Consider the following 20,032-nt stretch of genomic DNA (forward strand, 5'->3'; position numbering starts at 1 on the left):
CCAGCAGACTATGTGTCAAAAACATAAGTCCACAAATTAAACTGCACGAGGCTGCAAATATTATATTGATATGAAACATATGGAAAATAAGATTATATATCTTGTCTTTTTGCATATCCGATTTCTATTGATCCGTACTAAAAGATCAATAGCAACAAAGTAGACCACATACGGCCAGAAACAATACTGGGACCATATCATCTCAGAAAGATTGGGACCTCATTGAGACTTGGCCATTCGAAATTGTTCATCTATAATTGATATAGCCCTACAGGATCTCAAGAGTCAAGACCCAGTATGGTAATTCGCATGTGTAAAATGCATATGAATGAGAAAGTTGCTAATGGAGTTGGTGAACACCAATTTGAGGTTGGCCGTTGGCGTGGTTACTGTGCTGCATGAAACACATAGATTATAAATATCCTGTCTGTATGGTTGTAGTCCAGCCTTCAGATATAAGATCTACGGGATAAAAATTCGGAAACAAATAAATTAAAAACATATAAAAATCAAGAGGCAGGTTTGAAACTGAAGCTATAAAAGAACCCGATAAATCCTTTGAGGTGAAAAACTGTTTGGCTAATTGGCTTATAACAGTATCAGGTTGGTACATCCTTAACAGATAAAGGATTTAAGGACCAAATTTTTGGGAAAAAAATAAACCGTCTTTCATAGAGCATATTCCAATTCTACTGATCCTTACTTTTAACGATCACCCCAAAATCTAATGGCTAAAAATATATGTTTAACAAGGTATATATATATATATATAAACATCAATAATACTAAAAGATCAATGGTACAAAGTATCAGTAATACCGTTATTTATTATAACATAAAAGTTTTAGGAGCTCAATTCCAAATTCAAATAAAAACAATTCCACGCCCAAAACATGTAATCAGCTACAACAATCTATCAACCCAAACATCTTTTATATCAAATAAGTCAAGAAGCTTATTTCATGTGCTACAGAAACTTATATATGAATCCAAACATCTTTAACATGGAAGAAGTCGGAAAACCTTATTTCATCTGCAAAACAATGATAATGAGTTAGTACTCTAAACTGAAAAAAAAAATATACAAAGAATATATATATTAAATCTTCAGTCAAGACGTTTCCATATTAATTTCATCAAAACCATGCTTAATCATTATTAGATTCATCCCATTAGATTGATATGATATTTTATAAATTAAATTTAATGGTATATATTTATAATTTATCAACGGCACTTCTTATTGTTAATTTTTCACGTTAATTTCAAAATGTACAAGGTTAAATTAATTTTTTGATGCAATGCAAAAATACAGACGGAAAAATGTTAAAAAAAGAAATCCTACGAAATAAAATTTTTAAAAATCCGTAAAATCTTAAAAAATATGGGAATTTCAAATTTTAAGGGATAGGTGTAAAATTCAAGTGTGAAATATAACTAAAAATAGTCGATAAATTTGAATATTATTAAAGATAAATTTGTAATTGTATTAATAAAATTCACTCAACTCTTATATACTTTTAACGAATATATTAACAATACGAAGTCAAGGTAATAATTTATTACTTCATAAATTCCAGGTGTCTATTTTAGAATTTTAAGGGGTGTGTTTCCACTGACCCTAAGAATTTCGAAGGGGCGTGGTTCCCGACCCTTGAAGAAATGACTGTAAGTTAGTGCCATTATATATAGTGTAATAAATTATCTCGTAATATGATATGATTTATGCACAGATAAAGGTTAAAGATGAGTAGAATATGCACCAGATAAATAATGATTGATAGCATTCAAAATGATACGCATAGTATGGCTTCCAAATGTTGTTGCACCAGCTTCCAAGCTTCCCTGACATGTCTTTCCTCTGTTAGAGTCCCACCAGCTGCAAATCTTATCATATAAATTCCGGCCACCATGGCATGCGTCATGTACACTTTCCCGGATGCATTTATCGACTCCAACAATTCTCTGTTCAGTTCATTCGCTTGCTCCGCCTCTGAGGCTGAGAGATTTTTATACTTGTTTTTACCTAAGCTTAATACCGATGGCACTGCTCTAAAACAAACCAGAGCGAAATTTCTTGGAACAACAATCTCGAACCTCTTATCACTAGCGACAAGCTCTTCAAATGTTTTGGCCATCTTCACATGGCTGCGTAGGAACATTCTCAGGTTGGTCACTCCATAGCTTCTTAGCACCAGCCATAGTTTCATGGAACGAAATCTTCGGCTGAGGGTTATTTGCCAATCTTTATAGTCAACCACTAGCTTCGACTCACTAGCCTTGTTCCTCAAGTACTCAGGATATGTTGAAAGCGACTTTATAAGAGCACTGGGATCCTTCACCCATAGACAGCAACAGTCTAGAGTGGTGAAGAACCATTTATGTGCATTCAGACTAAATGAGTCTGCATCCTCAACACCATCGAGGAAATGGCGAAACTCCGGGCAAATACAGGCACTTCCCGCATATGCAGCATCAACATGCACCCATATGCTATGTTTTTTTGCGATCTTGCACAGGGGTCCTAATGGATCAACTGCAGTTGTTGACGTCGTCCCGATTGTGGCACAAAGAAAAAATGGAATTAGCCCAGCTTCTACATCTGACTTAATAGTTGACAGTAGCGAGTCTGGGGTTAGGCCAAACAATGACGATTTGGTCGTCCTAATCGCCCGGAAATTGTTGGGATTGATTCCAGCAATTTGAGCAGCTTTTTGGATTGCACTATGAGTTTGATCAGACCCATACACAACAAGCTTCGTTATATTTTCTCTTCCAATATTCCTCAGAACTTGATCTCTTGCAGCAACTAAAGTGCACAGCATTGCCTCACAAGTAGTTCCTTGTAATACACCGCCTCCATTGCCAGAGAAAAGGAAAGGCTTTGGAAGCGTCAGCATTTCTCCAAGCCAATCCATAACTATACTCTCCAGCTCAGTTGCAGCGGGTGATGACATCCAGTTGAACCCTACAACATTAAAGCACGTGCTAAGCATTTCGCCAAGAATCCCCGCAATGCTGCCACTTGAAGGGAAATATGCAAAGTAATTAGGACTTTGCCAATGCGTTATACCAGGGACAATATGTTCCTGGACATCCTGGAGGATTTTTTCTATAGGTTCAGGATTATTTGGTGCAGATTCTGGCAAGCGTTTGCTAAGATAACCCGGTTCAACTTGGCTTCGCACCGGGTATTTCTCAACGTTCTTGTAATAATCAGCAATGAAGTCTATTATCATGTGGCCTTGCCTCCTGAGCTCCTCGGAGTCCAAGGGGTTAGTGACTGAGACTATCTCATTTTCAAGTTCATGGTCTTTTTGAAGGCTACCCATTATTTTGTTGTGGGAAAAGTTTTGAAGTGATTTGTGAAGGTGGAAAATTTTTGTTGAGTTGATTTATGAAGGAGGGGTTGGTTGAGGATCAAAGATGATAGAGGAGGTGCACGTTTCATGCAAATGAGAGTATGAATATATAGGAGGCGGTCAGAATTATTTATGAATAATAAAATTAAACAAATTTGCGCATGATTTATTCAGTTTCGCTAAAATTGTGTCAGCTGTCACGCGATCTTAAAAATATACAGTGATTTGGCGTTGAAGGGCAGATATTGGCATTGGAATATCGGTTATAATGTACCATCATACTTTTGGGGGACTGGATCAGTTCACGTAGAGATATTGCGATATTATTGTACTACTGACTACTGAGACTTGGCAGCACGAAACTGTTCAGTTGGCCCGCAGCAAATTAATACGTGGCCGAATTACATATTTCCACCTTATCTTTAACGAATCTATAAACGTCCCAGCTGAAAATCAAAGTTACACGTTAAAGTTAATAGAAGGGCAATTTAATCAATTTCCTCTGCCTCGAAACTTTAAAATGAAAAGGAATCAGAATATTCCAAAGCTTTCTTAGTTAGGAAGTTGAATGACATGTGTTGTAACATTGTAAACGGGAACCAAAGGTCACTCTTTTTTCTTAGGCGCACCCTAGAACCAAAGCTTGCATTCTTTGGTGCGAAAGGCAGCTTGGAGTAAGACAAGGACACCAGCAGCTGTGATGCTGGTTGAGACCTTGACAAAGTAAGTATATATTTCCTCTATTAAAGTACATCTGTTTAAATTCTTTATTATTTTCTCATGATAATATTACTATTCTCCGCATAAATTTTGTTTTAAAAAGTTTTCGGGAAATGTTTTAGGTCTATTCCTTCGGCATAGACCATTATTTTAAGAAAAATGTTATTCTTATGAAGACCCATACAAAAAGGACTATAAAGTAACATCAGCAAGAAAAAAAAAACAAAGAAAAATGGAAAGAGAGAGAGAGAAATCATGAAAATCAAGGAGGTGGATTGTTTTTATATATCCCTTTTGTATGTGTCTTTATAAAACTAGCATTGCTCTTATTATAATAGAAATCAACTTCAAGGATTGTGTACTTACAATAAAATACAGCTTAAAAGGTTATTAATAATTATGCCAAAAACAATCCAGACATCTTTTACATAATTTCTTTTTAATTTCACGATGAAAAAGGGGAATAATGTACTGACTGGCTTGCAGCCACGAAGTATTGGCAAGAGAACTAATATTTGCGTCCATGCAATTTGAAGTTATAGTAGGTGCACACGTGAACCTCTTTGAAGGGCAGACTACCGAACAAAAAATTACGGATGCCGACAATGACAACTTTAAAATGTGCATAAAGAAAACGTGATATGTAAATATTAAGTCTCTAAACTTTTACAGTAATAATGTATGTTATTTTATATTTTTTTGCACATGATATCAAGATCATTTAGGCAAAAGTCACGTTCTATTGACGATAAATATGATATATTTAACGTATAGTTCACATCTAAATAATTGACCGTATCTGTTAAGTAGATAATAAATTTTGTAAATAATTTAAATTTGTATAGTTAACTTCTAAATAATTGACCGATACGGTATAAATCTATATCAAAGATTTTATTCTTCTCCTTGATTGTCAGAATCAAGTCGTTACACTAGAGATCATGGCGTTATTTTATTACGTTGCATTTTATTTATTTATTTTTTGTATAAATTGATGTATTATGTACAAGTTTAAATATCAATCAAACACATTTTCACTACAAAGCTCTTTGTTCTTCTTTTCCTCTCGGCATACTCAGCAGCCAAATTATTTATCTTGCCTCTCCATCTTTTCCTCTCGGCATACTCAACAACCTAGTTGCTTCTCTTGCCTCTCCATCACCAAGTTCTAACATGGTATCAAAGCCTTCAGGTTTAGGACATTGGGCAACTATTTATATGGATATATGCATGTCTAAGAAAATTATGTCAACAAGACGGTAAATATCTAAGGAGGTTAGGTTTTAAGTGGGTCCACTACCCCTAAGAATTTCGAAGGGGCGTGGTTCCCGACCTTGGAGACATGACTGTCAGTTAGTGCCATTATATAGTGTAATAAATTATATGTATATATTTATGCACAGAAAAGGCTAAAGATGAGTAGAAATGACCAGATAAATAATGATTGATAGCATTCAAATGATACGCATAGTATGGCTTCCAAATGTTGTTGCACCAGCTTCCAAGCTTCCCTGACATGTCTTTCCTCTGTTAGAGTCCCACCACTGCAAATCTTATCATATAAATTCCGGCCACCATGGCATGCGTCATGTACACTTTCCCGGATGCATTTATCGACTCCAACAATTCTCTGTTCAGTTCATTCGCTTGCTTCGCCTCTGAGACTGAGGATTTTTATACTGTGTTTTACCTAAGCTTAATACCGATGGCACTGCTCTAAACAAACCAGAGCGAAATTTTGGAACAACAATCTCGAACCTCTCATCACTAGCGACAAGCTCTTCAAATGTTTTGGCCATCTTCACATGGCTGCGTAGGAACATTCTCAGGTTGGTCACTCCATAGCTTCTTAGCACCAGCCATAGTTTTCATGGAACGAAATCTTCGGCTGAGGGTTATTTCCAATCTTTAGTCAACCACTAGCTTCGACTCACTAGCCTTGTTCCTCAAGTACTCAGGATATGTTGAAAGCGACTTTATAGAGCACTGGGATCCTTCACCCATAGACAGCAACAGTCTAGGTAGTGAAGAACCATTTATGTCATTCAACTAATGAGTCTGCATCCTCAACACCATCAGGAAATGGCGAAACTCCGGGCAAATACAGGCACTTCCCGCATATGCAGCATCAACATGCACCCATATGCTATTTTTTTTTGCGATCTTGCCCAGGGGCCCTAATGGATCAACTGCAGTTGTTGACGTCGTCCCGATTGTGGCACAAAGAAAATGGAATTAGCCCAGCTTCTACATCTGACTTAATAGTTGACAGTACGAGTCTGGGGTTAGGCCAACACTGACGATTTGGTCGTCCTAATCGCCCGGAAATTGTTGGGATTGATTCCAGCATTTGAGCAGCTTTTTGGATTGCACTATGTTTGATCAGACCCATACACAACGCTTCGTTATATTTTCTCTTCCATATTCCTCGAACTTGATCTCTTGCAGCAACTAAAGTGCACAGCATTGCCTCACAAGTAGTTCCTTGTAATACACCGCCTCCATTGCCAGAGAATTAATTTCATCAAAACCATGCTTAATCATTATTAGATTCATCGCATTGGATTGATATGATATTTATAATTTAAATTTAATGGTATATATTTATAATTTATCAACGGCACTTCTTATTGTTAATTTTTCACGTTAATTTCAAAATGTACAAGGTTAAATTAATTTTTTGATGCAATGCAAAAATACAGACGGAAAAATGTTAAAAAAAGAAATCCTACAAAATAAAATTTTTAAAAATCTGTAAAATCTTAAAAAATATGGAATTTCAAATTTTAAGGGATAGGTGTAAAATTCAAGTGTGAAATATAACTAAAAATAGTCTATAAATTTGAAAATTATTAAATGTTATGTGTGATTTTTCCGCCAAGCTCGGGCCAACTTAAGGGTATAACTCGACCCATAATGAGTTCGGCAACTATGATTGATTGACTCAGCATAAGCTCGTTGAGCTGTAACTCGACCTAGCATAAACTAGTCGCGAACAATTCAAGGAATCATTCAAGCAATCCCTAGATTACTTCATATTCTAGATATTGCGAGAATGACAGGATCAACAGTTATCACTATGCAATCACAGCGCTCGATCGTGAGGATATCAGAATTATGGTTTGAATCAATTGTAATCCCCTTAATTTCGTTTCTTTCTTTGTACAAATCTTATATATAAACCCTCAGACAATGAGGAGGGGGTCAAGAATTTCATATAAGAATTGCATTGTAAGCTCTCACAGCAAATACAAAAACACAGTAGATGTAGGCTGTTAACCTAACTAAACCACTTTAAAAATCTCTTTGTTTTTATTTTATTTCATTCATATTCATCGCTGATTATCAATAATCATGCACACATCAGTTCCAATCCCAACAAGATCGATCATATCTCGCTGGTTGGTGCAAAATTCTGTACCAACATTAAAGATAAATTTGTAATTATATTAATAAAATTCACTCAACTCTTATATACTTTTAACGAATATATTAACAATACGAAGTCAACGTAATAATTTATTACTTCATAAATTCTAAGTGTCTATTTTAGAATTTTAAGGGGTGTGTTTGGTGGGCCAGCATGGTATGATAGGACACGAATTTTTATGGGCCTTGGTATGGTACGGCCCACGACATGACAGACCTTGAATTTTTAGGCACAACACTAGCCACACCGGCTCTATGTACTACCCATACAACAAAAAACTAACCATCAATGTTAGCATCTCAAGGTCGATCAAATCGCTCTAGATTATGTATCTTTGCACCAAACATGTTGTGAGTAGAAAGTGAAGAGGAACCGAAATTAAATACAAGTGAGGAAAAAATGTAAATAGAAAAACAATAATGTTATACTTACTAACGAGCTTATTAACCGCCTTACTACTTTTGTTAAAATTATATATGGTACTTATACTATACGTATAATATTTGTACTATGCATTATATTTACAAAAGATAGTAAGATAAATAAGTATAGCATTACTAATAGAAAAAATACATGTAGTTTGTTTTAGTTGGCTATGAAGCTACAATCAATATATATATATATATATAATCTTGAAGCCCACCATCTTTATTGTTCGCTATTTAGACTCTACGTAGGATTCTACATGAGATCCTTAGACATACGTTGATCGAGTGATACATAAGATGCTGATTTAACGAGATATTAATGTATTGTACAGTATTCTAAAGGTTGTGGTTTAAAGAGATATTATTGCACACATACCTTGATTGAGTGACACATAAGATGCTGATTTAACGAGATATTAATGTATTGCACAGTATTCTAAAGGTTGTGGTTTAAAGAGATATTAATGCACGCATTGGTATTCCAAAAGTTCATATCAACCTTGCACGGTTCTCAGTCTCATCTCTGAAATTCATATTTCTTAACATTTCTTCTTCCTCCCTGAGCGAGTTTGTTGATTTGATTATGGTTTTCTTCCAGAAAAAGTAAAACTGAGAATTGGGTAAGTTTTGAATTATTGTAATGTTACAAAATTTGGTCTTAGAATGTAGTCGATGACATGCAATCAGACCTGGAGCCATCTCCGGGGTGTTTGTTTATATGTGTTTATCTGCCGTTGAAATATCAATCCCTGACTCCACCTTTCACAGATGGCTCCATGACTCTCTAAGGCCCATTTACGTCTCCTCCAGCTTCAAATTCGAACCGATTATACTTGCAAGGATGGTTGGTCAATCTGATTCTCCCATCTCTCTGTTTTCTCCAGAAGAGGTTTTGATTTCTATATTAATTTAACTTATTAAAAAAAAAAAAAATTATATGTTTTTTACTTGCAATCGGTGTTTGAATTGTTGATGACCAGGTTTATGTTATGGCGGAAGATGAATTAATGGAGATTGTGCCTAACATGAGTATGACCTCTCAATTTCATCCGTGATTTTCTGAATTTGCCTTTCTGGAAAGCGTTAACATCGCGCCTTCACTTGACACACAGATTTGTTTAGAGAGATGCGAGGCTCTTAAGTGATTTCTCGCTCATTGCTCAAGGCTTCGATGTCTCCAACTTCTTCCCTCAGGTTCCTACTTTTACTATTAATTTCGTTTGATTCTGTTACTGTGACGTGTAAAGAATAATACATAACAAAGATACAAAGATTTTAATTCATAATTGTATAGGAACTGCTGGAGTAAATACAAACAATTTCAATTAGTTTCATGTAGATTCATTTTCTTTATTTAGATTTTCAATAAGTTCGAGTTTGAATGTTACTTGCAACCAATTTGAGTTTGTATCTGGATTAATTAGTTGATTGCTATTGTCTTCAAAATTGAATGATAGTTAATTCAGTATGATCGAAATTTAATTTATAATATATTTGGTACTGTTTTATCTAACTTTTGGTCAATGGCATTACAGGTTGCTCAAAATGTGGCATCACAGTCATTGGAAGTAAGGATGTACTGCTTAAGTTGTATTATTGAAATCTCTATTTGTCAATTATTCTTAAATGTCTAACTCTTTTTCTTTTCCTCTGGCTATCTACAGAAAATGGATTATTTGTGGTCTTGCAGAATGCTTAATGTCACTTTAATTTGTTTTTGTGTAGGAAGCTTTGAAAAGGAAGCTAAATGCTATAATAGAATATGCCAAGTTTCTTCAGGACACAGTCAAAAGAAATAAATTGGTGCTATGCAGGGGCCGAAGACTCTGCAACATGGGCACATAACATTGGAAACAGTTGGAGAACAACTGGAGATATCAAAGATACTTGGGATAGGTAGTTTTCTTTTATTCTTCCAAAATCAAAGAGTGTTAAACATGAAAATTGATGATTCTGCTTCTTAGGCTGGACTGGGTGGATGGAATGGTTAGAGCCAACTATATAACATGTCAATCTACTATATTTACCAACTCGAATTTTTACTTTGTTGTTGAACCTTTAGACCTTGAAATGCTTGAGGTGGGCAATAGAGGAATGTCACAGAAGAATACCGCTCCCACTTCAGCATTTGGGCTTTAGCAAAGGTGCTTGATTGATCATATTAAGGACAATTCACATACACTTGGTGTTGACCCTGCTCTAAATGGCTATATACTTTTTGTCAATGATTCTGTAGGCTCCCCTTATCCTTGTGTGATATTCGTTCCATGGACAAGGACACATTGGAGGTGATTACCAACAAGGAGGTTATTTCTGTTAACCAAGGTTAGTCTTTTGATCACCATATATCATAAGTGTGTGTATTTTATAACAATGTTTGCAACTGATTTATAGTTCATTATATTAATAAATGTTTCTAAGTTTCCAGGTCTGGGCTGGTCCTCTAAGTGGCGATAGGATAGGAGTAATATTGTGGAACAGAAGATCTTCCAAAGCCACCATAAGAGCTGACTGAGTGACATTGGCTTCAAATCATCAGCAGTGGTTGATGCTCGAGATTTATGGGCGGTCTGACTCAATGAACTTCATTAATTTTTTTTTCTTTTTTTTTTCTTTTTTTTTTAATCAATTTTGTCACCAACACATCCATGCATTAGACCCTAATTAATTGTGTGTGTTTTGATTTGATTTTGCAGCATTCAACTACTCACTCTGTTAAGAATAAACTTGAGGCAAGCCATAATCTTGTGCAACACAAAATAACAACCCGCATATTTTCGCTAGAAGCTAATAAGTGTGTCTCTGTTTTGTTTATGCACTTTGATTTGTTTTTGTTTATACGGATATTGTGATTGATTCAAGTTGTGTTATGTGGTTAATGATGGTGCAGGTGTAGCACAGCTTTGTGGGTTTCTTGATGCAAAGAAAATAAGGTCAAGTTTGATTTTTAATATTTAGTTTATTTTGTGTATTCAATAACTTCATGGTGTATCTGCTCAAATTTATTGGACTCTTTGAAATGATATCATTATTGTTGTCTTTTAATATATCTGAGTTGGTTCTATATACTAATTATACTTATTTCTCTTTTAAATGGTTTGACTCCAAGTTATATATGGTCCTAATGTTTAACTAGGGAAGAGTTCAATAGATTGACGAGTATTATTAAGTCAAGAGTTGTAGATAGCACCATCTTTTGAGATTGCAGAGGCTGCAAGATTAAGTGATCTGTCCAATAGAACATCTGTCAATGATATTGCTTTCTTACAAACACAAGAAAACAGTAAAAATTGAGCTGTCAAATATGGAGATAGATTGCTGCTGTAATTATATTGCAGATGTTGACATGCCAGATCTCTCCGGTGCAGCAGTTTCAGAGGCAAAAAAGTGGTTTGAGGAGAAGAAATTGGGTTCAAATTCAAAGTCAGATTTCTAATTTGACAATGACAAACACCAATAGCATGTGGAGCAGTAGTTTATCATGCCAAGTAGTGTGTTTGTGGGAATCTGGAAAAAAATTCTTCAATGCATAATGACATTTGCTACCATAAACTCAAATTGTATGATCTGATTACTGTAGATGTTCTTAATGACACCTATATATCTGTCATCTCTGGATAATTCATTGAACTTCATTCTGATGCTGGATTTGATATTTTACCTTGTCCATAGGCAATAGTCACAATTGCAGATGAAGATGGAAATTATTTACAGGAGGCATGGGAGCATATTTTGACATGTGTGTCCAGGTTTGAGCACAATGTTCAGGTAATTACTCATCATCCCATTTATGAATTATCATTAATTAATTATAACATAAATTATCGTTCGTTAGGTGTGCTGGGAGAAATTTGGAGGGTACTTTGAGGTGGAGCTGAAGGAGGTGAAGCTAAGAGGTGGATACTATGTAATGGACCCTCAAAAAGCAGTTGAAATGGTAGATGATAACACTATTTGTGTTGCTGCTTTTCTTGGTTCCACTCTCAATGGAGAATTTGAAGATGTTAAGTTTTTGAATGATCTCGACTGAGAAGAACAAACAAACTGGGTAATTATTTATTATTAATATGCCAATTTATAATTAGTCATTACCTAATTTTACAAACTTATTTTGTAGACGGGACACTTCAATCCATGTTGATGCTGCAAGCGGTGGGTCTATTGCTCCATTCCTTTACCCGGAGCTTGAGTGGGATTTCCCGTTGCCTTTGGTGAAGAGCATTAATGTGAGTGGGCATAAATATGGATTTGACCAATTCATTTTCAAAGAAACCATTAACCACTACTTGCTAACGGATGTTGAGAACATGTAAGATATTAATTTGGAATGTTAAACGTCAAATGAGCTAGATCTAAGAATGATTGTAATGATCGATGGTGTTAGAATCCTTTAATCTTTTAAGCTATTGCTTTTCCAAGTTACTTTTATGTTTGGTGGATTCTCATTGGTTGCGGTTATCTGATGCTTTATATAACATTATATAAGTTACTTTTCATGTTTGCTGTCTTAGACTACGATTTCTCATTGTACATTACTGTAATTTGATTCACATAGTGCTATGTAATTATGGATAATCTTTTTCCTAGAATGTAAGTGTTTGTTACTTACAAATTAAAGCATATCGATATTTGCGATGATGGAACTGTTTGTCTGAATTTTTGAACTTGGAGCCTCCAAAAATGGTTCCATGGAAATTAGTTACTGAACTTGGAAAATGTTGCAACATTAAGTACAATTGCAGGATGGGGAACAAATTAGGGGCTGATCATATCCGTCCTTAAAATTCATTATGTTCTTGCCTGTTCTAAGAATGTACATATTCGCTTACTTTACCTATGCAAAAGATAGATGCAACATAATATTATGTTGCATAAATAAGATTTGATAATAGTTGAGACAGTTAGGATGACATTATTAGCTTCGATATATATTCTTTTGTATCCAAAAGAGAAAAATTAGGTAACTATAATATTTTGGATGACAAAATATGCTTAACAATTGTTATGTTTGAATATAATTGATTTTTGTGATCGCAATAAAGCTATTTACAAACTATTTCAAAAATAATCACTAAACATACCCGTGTAACAAGCACGCCTTCCATCTAGTTAGAGAAGAGGTCGCTTTTATTTGTAGATTGAAAAAAGCAAATTAATATAGGTTTTCAGCCTCTCATATTGGTGAAAGTTCAATCTATTATATTAGTGAAAGCTTAGTGATAGAAGATGAAATTTTGGGAAATAATATCGTACCACGATGTTATCACATTAATGGTACCACTATCTGATACATGCATGTCATATACATTAATTTCGACTCATAAAGATAGATGGGTACGAAAAAAAAATAGAAAAAATATATTGACTTAGTAGTACGCATGATGTTATCCTTTGGGTTTGAACTCATTTTATTTAACCCAAGAGTGGTGCTATTTAACCCACGCAATTTTTTTTTTTCATGCCCAATAATTAAAATCATTTAAAAAAATTATTTTATAAACATTTTCTATTTTATTCTGGAATTAATCTTCTTTAAGAATTTTCTTTCTAAACTTCCTTTTTAACCACATAACCTTAACCCCATCATTTATAATTTTTTCTCCTAGGTCAACTTTTAGTCGCTATTTTTCCTTTTTGACAAAATCTATATTCGTTTTGCTTAGGAAATAGGTTGTCTCCAAGAATTTATATTCCAGTCAACTTTAGCTTTCATGAGAACTAATAATAATAAAAGAAAATCTAAGTTTGCTTTCCTTAGACAACCTATTTCCGTTCTGTTATGCCTAGGAACTTAGGGCTGATGTAGCGTCCAATTGAGTGCGCAAGGTCAAGCCTCGGGAAGGGCCTACTACCCTTTTGACGCAGCTGCTTCGTATGATCATGGTGGCACCCACAGCTTGCTTCCATCAGAGTAATGGGTGCACGTCAGGCCAGTGAGAAGTTGTGATGACCCCGCGTGTCCAACCCCTACAGCAAATCACATGAATTACTCTAAACAAGGGATTTGCACGGATCATCCCATCAACTTGCTGATTCAATGATGATGACCTCAAGGCATCCCACTATAAAATGGGAGCCCCTCTCTTATCAAAGGGATTCGGGCATTTTAATCTTGCAAAAAGAAAAAGCTCTTTCTCTCTCTCTAGAAAAGACAGACTTCAATACCTTGTTTTACCAGTGTAAAGTCAGTTGTCTAAAGCGACCTGACCCTTATCATTAATAAAAATATCAGTGGACATAGGATTTGCTTCCTTAGCATCTGAACCACTTTAAAACTCATTTCTCACTGCATTTACTTTCATCTTTCCAAACCATTCACGTGTGTCTTTTGGGGGCCAACCCGACATTTCACACGTGCGTTTCGTTGGTGTCAAAATCACGCATCAACAGTTTGGCGCTAGAAGGAGGAGCAATTTAGTGTTCATCCTTCATCAGGAGAATCTCCAACCTATCGGTCCTACAGCAACAAATGGCCCGCCAACCAGAACCTAAGCAGACCAACCAGGGCGCTAAGGGGCTCCCCCAAGTTCAAGGGGACACCTCTTCCAGAAAACCTTCAGCCCCACAAAAATGCTGTAGGAGATATCCCGTCAAGTTCACAGCTTGACCCTGTTATCAGAAGCTACCTGGAGAGGTTTGACAATACCCTCCAGACGGTCAACCGAAGGTTGGACCGTTTGGACCAAGGCGTGCCATCCACGCCAGCTGTGGCGATGCAACCGCGAAAAACGCCTGCAGGTCATGCGAAAGCGCGGCAACGGGAAATAGCCCGTGTCGCAAGCACTGCAGCGCACAGACGAAAGGGAAAACAAGTGGTAAAAAGCAAGCCCACGGGCTCCAAAAGGCTAGCGAATTCTGACCGCGTCCCGAGCAAAATACCAGTCTCGCTGAGACTCGGTGAAAGGACGCAGCCTGAGTTGTCCCATGCCACATCGCAAGAGCACACCCGTAAAAGTGCTGGTCGGGGCGATTCCTACCACTACCAGCAAAATGATCCTGATCATCACTGTGCGAGAGGGTCCCACACCTCGTGGGGCGGTTCTTACCACCGTGAAGGTCGTGAAAATACCCCGCATCCTTCATCGTCATCACATGCCTCTAGTTGACGTGTGTTGAGAGTGGCCGGAACAGCTAACCGAGGCAAAGAGGAACCCGACCTCCGAACATTCCTCAACCGTAATCTCGAGGGTCGAACTCGCATGGGTCAAAGTAATCCCTAAGCGGCTCCATTGCCGCAAATTGAGGAACTGCAGCAAGCTCTTGACAGACTGCGAGCTCAACAAAACGAGCAGGGGCAGGTCGCATCAACGTCCCCCTTCTCCACCGAAGTGTTGGCAACTCCACTTCCACCAGGATTTAGGATGCCTGACATGTGGGCATTTGATGAGAACTCCGACCCGCAGGATCATCTGTATGAATTTAACGACCTGATGGAGCTTCACCAGGTCTCAGATCTAGCCAAATGTCTTTGTTTGGCAATGACCTTGACCTTCCATGCCAAAGGTGGTTCAGGTTGCTCCCAACAGGATTGATCAGTTCGTGGTCTCAGATGAGCGCGACATTCTTGAGGCATTTTCAGGCAAATCAGAAGTTCTCGATGCCTTTGAGCTACTTAGCAATATAAGGCAAGAAAGGGATGAATCCCTCCAGTCCTACATTGATCATTTCCATAGAAAGCTCAACAAAGTGGCTCACACCCGTGAAGAGTCTGTTCGGACTCTCATCATAGCCGGGGTCCATCCACAGACCGACCTGTGGAAAGAATTACAGGTCGAGGACAATGTTTCCCTCACCGAATTCTATAATCTCACGGAGAAGTACCTCCGAATAGAAAACTCAATGGCGGCACTCCGCCGTCACGACCAAGGCACTTCGGGCAGCACACCTGGTCGACTGGATAATAGAAGAGCTGATCGCATGGGGGATGTTGACGATCAACGAATAGGGAAGAAACCTCGTTACGAGCCCAAAAAGTCCTACGCCCCCGTCCCTCGTCGCGATCGCGACAGAAACCAATGTATTCCACTGAACGCATCTGTATCGGCTATTCTTGATAAATCCGAGGAGGCCAGCCTGCTCGGAGAGCCCGAGCCCATGAAAACCCCAACAACAGCTAGAAATAATAAAAAATATTGTCGCTATCATCGGGACAATGGGCACCATACTGATGAATGCCGAGCTCTCAAGCAGGCGATTGAAAACCTAATCAAGCAGGGACATTTCAAGGAGTATATTGATGACTCTACTCCCTCGCAAAAGAAAAATCAAGGGGGGTCAAGTAAGAAGCGCCGCGATCAGAAAGGCGTGTGCAATCTAAATTTAATTTTCAAGGGACCGTACTTCGCGGGAAACTCACGAGGTGCCTAAGAAAGGTATGCTCGCGAGGCACTCCACGAGCCTATCAGAGCGATGAGCGTGGCACAACGACCACAGAAGGTTCGCCGGGAGGAGGAAATTTCCTTCTCCGAAAAAGATATGGCCTGACTGCATCATCCTCACGAAGATGCCCTTGTGAAAACGCCCCTCATAGGGTGCCACAATGTCTAGAGAATGTTAGTGGACAACGGAAGTGCTGTGAACATCCTGTTCGCTTCGACTTTCGAGAGAATGAATTGGGACGAAGTAGACCTGAAGCCTGCCTCGTTCCCCCTATATGGCTTCACAGGGGACCACCTGCTCCCTAAGGGCACGATATCGCTTCCAGTCACGTGGGTGACTTCGACGAAGTGACCAGAGTAATCGAGTTCTTGGTAGTAGATTGCCCGTCCGTCTTTAATGGGATTCTAGGGTGACCTCTGTTGAGGCACTTCAAGGCGGTCACTTCAGTATACCATTTGAAAATGAAGTTCCCCACCCCGACAGGGATTGGGGAAGTGAGCGGGTCTCAACGCGTAGCCCGGGACTGCTGTATGAAAGCAGTTCAGATGGCATGCAAAGGCAAAGGCACTTCGCGCAGCGATCACAACTAGACAATGGCAATCAGCCGGATAGAGCCACAGCCTAGTCCGTCGAGGATAATATAGATCCTCGCATTCAGGACTGCCCTTCCAGTGGGCCAGTTGAGGACTTAGCCGAAATACTAGTCGACCACATGAAACCGAGCAGGGTGCTAAGGATCGATAAAAATCTCAATGCCCAGCTCGCTATCGAACTGAGCAGCCTCCTCAAGGAGAACATCGATGTGTTCACATGGTCGACGCAGACATGGTTGGGATCAGCCCGAATGTTATTTGCCATGCATTAAACATCAACGGTGAAGCCAAGCCAGTTCGCTAAAAGAGGAGAGCAATAGATCCAGAGCGATATGTTGCCTTGAAGCTTGAGGTAGATAACCTCCTTAGAAATGGGTCCATCCGAGAAGCACTCTACCCGACCTAGGTTGCTGACCCAGTTCTAGTAAAGAAGCCTAACGGCAAATGGTGGACCTGCGTCAACTTCACCGACCTCAACAAAGCATGTCCAAAAGATAGTTTTCCCCTGCCAAAAATTAACCAGCTGGTGGATGCCACCTCGGGGCATGAGCTGCTGAGTTTTATGGACACGTACTTGGGTTATAATCAAATTCTGATGTACGGGCCAGACGAAGAGCATACATCTTTTATTACAGATCGGGGACTGTACTGTTACAAAGTTATACCCTTCGGCCTCAAGAATGCTAGTGCAACTTACCAGCGGCTGGTTAACCGAATGTTCTCTGAACAGATAGGCAGATTGATGGAGGTCTACGTGGATGACATGCTGGTAAAATCTCATGTCGCTTCAGATCATGTGGCATATCTTGCTGAGATGTTCGGCATCCTCTGACAGTACCGAATGAAGTTGAACCCCCTTAAATGTTCATTCGGAGTATCCTCAGGTAAGTTCCTAGGGTACATGGTTAACCAGCGGAGTATTGAGATCAACCCCGAAAAAATTCAAGCTCTCCTCGATATGAAGAACCCGACCAACAAAAAACAGGTTATGAGCCTGAACAGGCATATAGCAGCGCTAAGTTGCTTCATATCAAGGTTAACAGATCGCTGCCTACCATTCTTCAATGTACTCAGGGCTAATAAGAAGTTCGAATGGACTCCCGAGTGCGAACAGGTCTTCCAGAGAATAAAGGACCACCTCAGAAAGCCACCACTCCTGTCCAAACCTCTCCCACAAGAGATCCTCCTCTTGTACCTGTCCGTCTCGCAGTTCATGGTCAGTGCAGCTCTTGTTTGGGAAGAGAGTGGAACGCAATGGCCAGTGTATTATACGAGCAAGTGTCTGTTGGATGCCGAGATGCGGTATCCGAAAATGGAGCGATTAGCCTATGCCCTGCTGATCGCTTTCCGAAAGTTGCGACCTTACTTCCATGCCCATACAGTTCATGTATTGACTAATTACCCACTTAGGTAGGTCCTCTAAAAACCGGAGGCGTCGAGAAAATTACTCAAGTGGGCCATGGAACTCAGCCAGTTCGATCTCTATTACAAACCAAGAGCAGCTATTAAGGGCAAGCTATTGCCGACTTCATCTTAGAGTTCTCGCATCATCCGGCAAACGAGTCAAGACAGCCCAACGAAGTCATCCAAAAAACTGTTCAAAATCTCTCGACATGGACCCTCTACGTTGATGGATCATCGAACAGAAAGAGGGCTGGAATAGGCCTTCTCTTGTTAAGTCCCGAAGGGGCCCACATTCATGGCATTCTCCGGTTCGGTTTCAAAGCTACTAATAATGAGGCCGAGTACAAAGCTCTGCTCGCTAGACTTAGGTTGGCCAGGGAAATGGGCGCAATTGTGATTAGCGTCCATAGTGACTCTATGCTGGTCGTTAACTAGATTTTGGGAGAGTATCAAGCCAAGGAAAATAACATGATCAACTATCTGAAGAAAGCTAAGGCCGCACTCGAGCCATTCAAGCACTTCACAGTCACTCAGATCCCTAGAGAAAACAATTATGTGGCAGACGCCCTGGCAAGGTTAGCCTCATCGTTAGACTCAGATGCACCTGAGAACATTCCTGTTCGATTCATCGAAATCCCAAGTATTAGCCTAAACGAACAGGCCATGAATGTAATGGGTTCAGACTCATGGATGACCCCCATTATTCGGTATCTCAATGATGAGATCTTGCCTAACGATAAGGTCGAGGCAAGAATTCTACGAACGAGATCTGCTCGATACACCCTCATCGGAGACCAACTATACAGGCAAGGATTTAGTGCCCCTCTCCTCTGATGTGTGGCCAGCGAAGAAGTAGATTATATCATGCGGGAGATACATGAAGGGATCTGTGGTAATCACACCACTGCGCGATCTCTCCCGAATATGGTTGTTCGTCAGGGGTACTATTGGCCCCAAATCCAAGATGACGCCTACAACTTCGTCAAAAGGTGTGATAAGTGCCAGCGGTTCGCGAATATACCTCGAACTCCCTCCCACAAACTGGTAACCATGACTAGCCCCTGGCCTTTCTCTATGTGGGGGATCGATCTCATCGGTCCCATGCCAGTTGGTAAAGGGGGAGTCAAATATGTCGTGGTTACGGTAGATTACTTCACCAAATGCGTCGAAGCTGAACCGCTAGCCGCGATCACGACCAGGAAGCTCAAGGATTTCGTTTTCAAGAATATTGTGTGCCATTACGGAATTCCTCATACCCTCATCTCAGATAACGGGAAGCAGTTCGACAACGAGGAATTCATACGGTTTTGTGACGAGTTGGGCATCCATAAAAAGTTTGCCTCGGTAGCAAGGCCACAAGCAAATGGCCAAGTTGAAGCTGTCAACAAAACCATCAAGCACACTCTGAAGGCCAAACTTGGCGCAGCCAAAGGGAATTGGGCTGACGACCTCCCCGAAGTCCTATGGGCATACAAAACAACTCCAAGGACCTCCACCTTAGAAACACCTTTTTCGGTAGCATACGGATGCGAAGCGATGATCCCTATTGAGGTGGGAACTGGTTCGCTTCGGAGGGACTTGTATAGTGAGGCCGACAACGAAGCACTTATGAGAGCAAGCCTAGACCTTATTGAAGAACATCGCGGCAAGGCATCGCTAAGGATAGCAGCCTACCAGCAACGCGAGAAGAGGTTCTTCGATTCAAAGATCAGGCGA

At 39.3% G+C, this 20,032-nt stretch overlaps 1 protein-coding gene, 3 long non-coding RNA genes and 1 pseudogene across 5 annotated transcripts; 3 read left to right on the forward strand and 2 right to left on the reverse strand.

Annotated features, from left to right (window-relative positions):
* Positions 1-853: 853 nt before the first annotated feature.
* On the reverse strand, positions 854-3,423 carry LOC116144741 (tyrosine/DOPA decarboxylase 1-like). Its single transcript, XM_031430175.1, has 2 exons — positions 1,764-3,423; positions 854-1,033 (listed from the first exon to the last, which is right to left on the reverse strand). The coding sequence occupies exon 1, from the start codon at positions 3,330-3,332 to the stop codon at positions 1,788-1,790; it is 1,545 nt and encodes a 514-aa protein (XP_031286035.1). The 5' UTR covers positions 3,333-3,423; the 3' UTR covers positions 854-1,033; positions 1,764-1,787.
* A 2,052-nt stretch (positions 3,424-5,475) lies between these two features.
* Positions 5,476-6,597, reverse strand: LOC116144730 (annotated as a pseudogene).
* Positions 6,598-8,393: 1,796 nt separating this feature from the next.
* Positions 8,394-9,042, forward strand: LOC116144724. Its single transcript, XR_004130312.1, has 3 exons — positions 8,394-8,560; positions 8,709-8,784; positions 8,921-9,042. It is a non-coding gene; the product is annotated as an uncharacterized LOC116144724 (long non-coding RNA).
* Positions 9,043-9,053: 11 nt separating this feature from the next.
* On the forward strand, positions 9,054-9,763 carry LOC116144725. 2 transcript variants are annotated; one of them, XR_004130313.1, is made up of 3 exons: positions 9,054-9,134; positions 9,476-9,508; positions 9,666-9,763. It is a non-coding gene; the product is annotated as an uncharacterized LOC116144725 (long non-coding RNA). The 2 variants fall into 2 exon arrangements; XR_004130314.1 differs by having other exon boundaries at positions 9,605-9,740.
* Positions 9,764-10,173: 410 nt separating this feature from the next.
* LOC116144737 lies at positions 10,174-12,368 on the forward strand. Its single transcript, XR_004130316.1, has 7 exons — positions 10,174-10,265; positions 10,369-10,508; positions 10,637-10,734; positions 10,831-10,873; positions 11,613-11,708; positions 11,776-11,988; positions 12,058-12,368. It is a non-coding gene; the product is annotated as an uncharacterized LOC116144737 (long non-coding RNA).
* Positions 12,369-20,032: the final 7,664 nt, after the last annotated feature.

This window comes from Pistacia vera, unplaced genomic scaffold (assembly GCF_008641045.1).
Source record: "Pistacia vera cultivar Batoury unplaced genomic scaffold, PisVer_v2 Contig454, whole genome shotgun sequence".
Taxonomy (NCBI): Eukaryota; Viridiplantae; Streptophyta; class Magnoliopsida; order Sapindales; family Anacardiaceae; genus Pistacia; species Pistacia vera.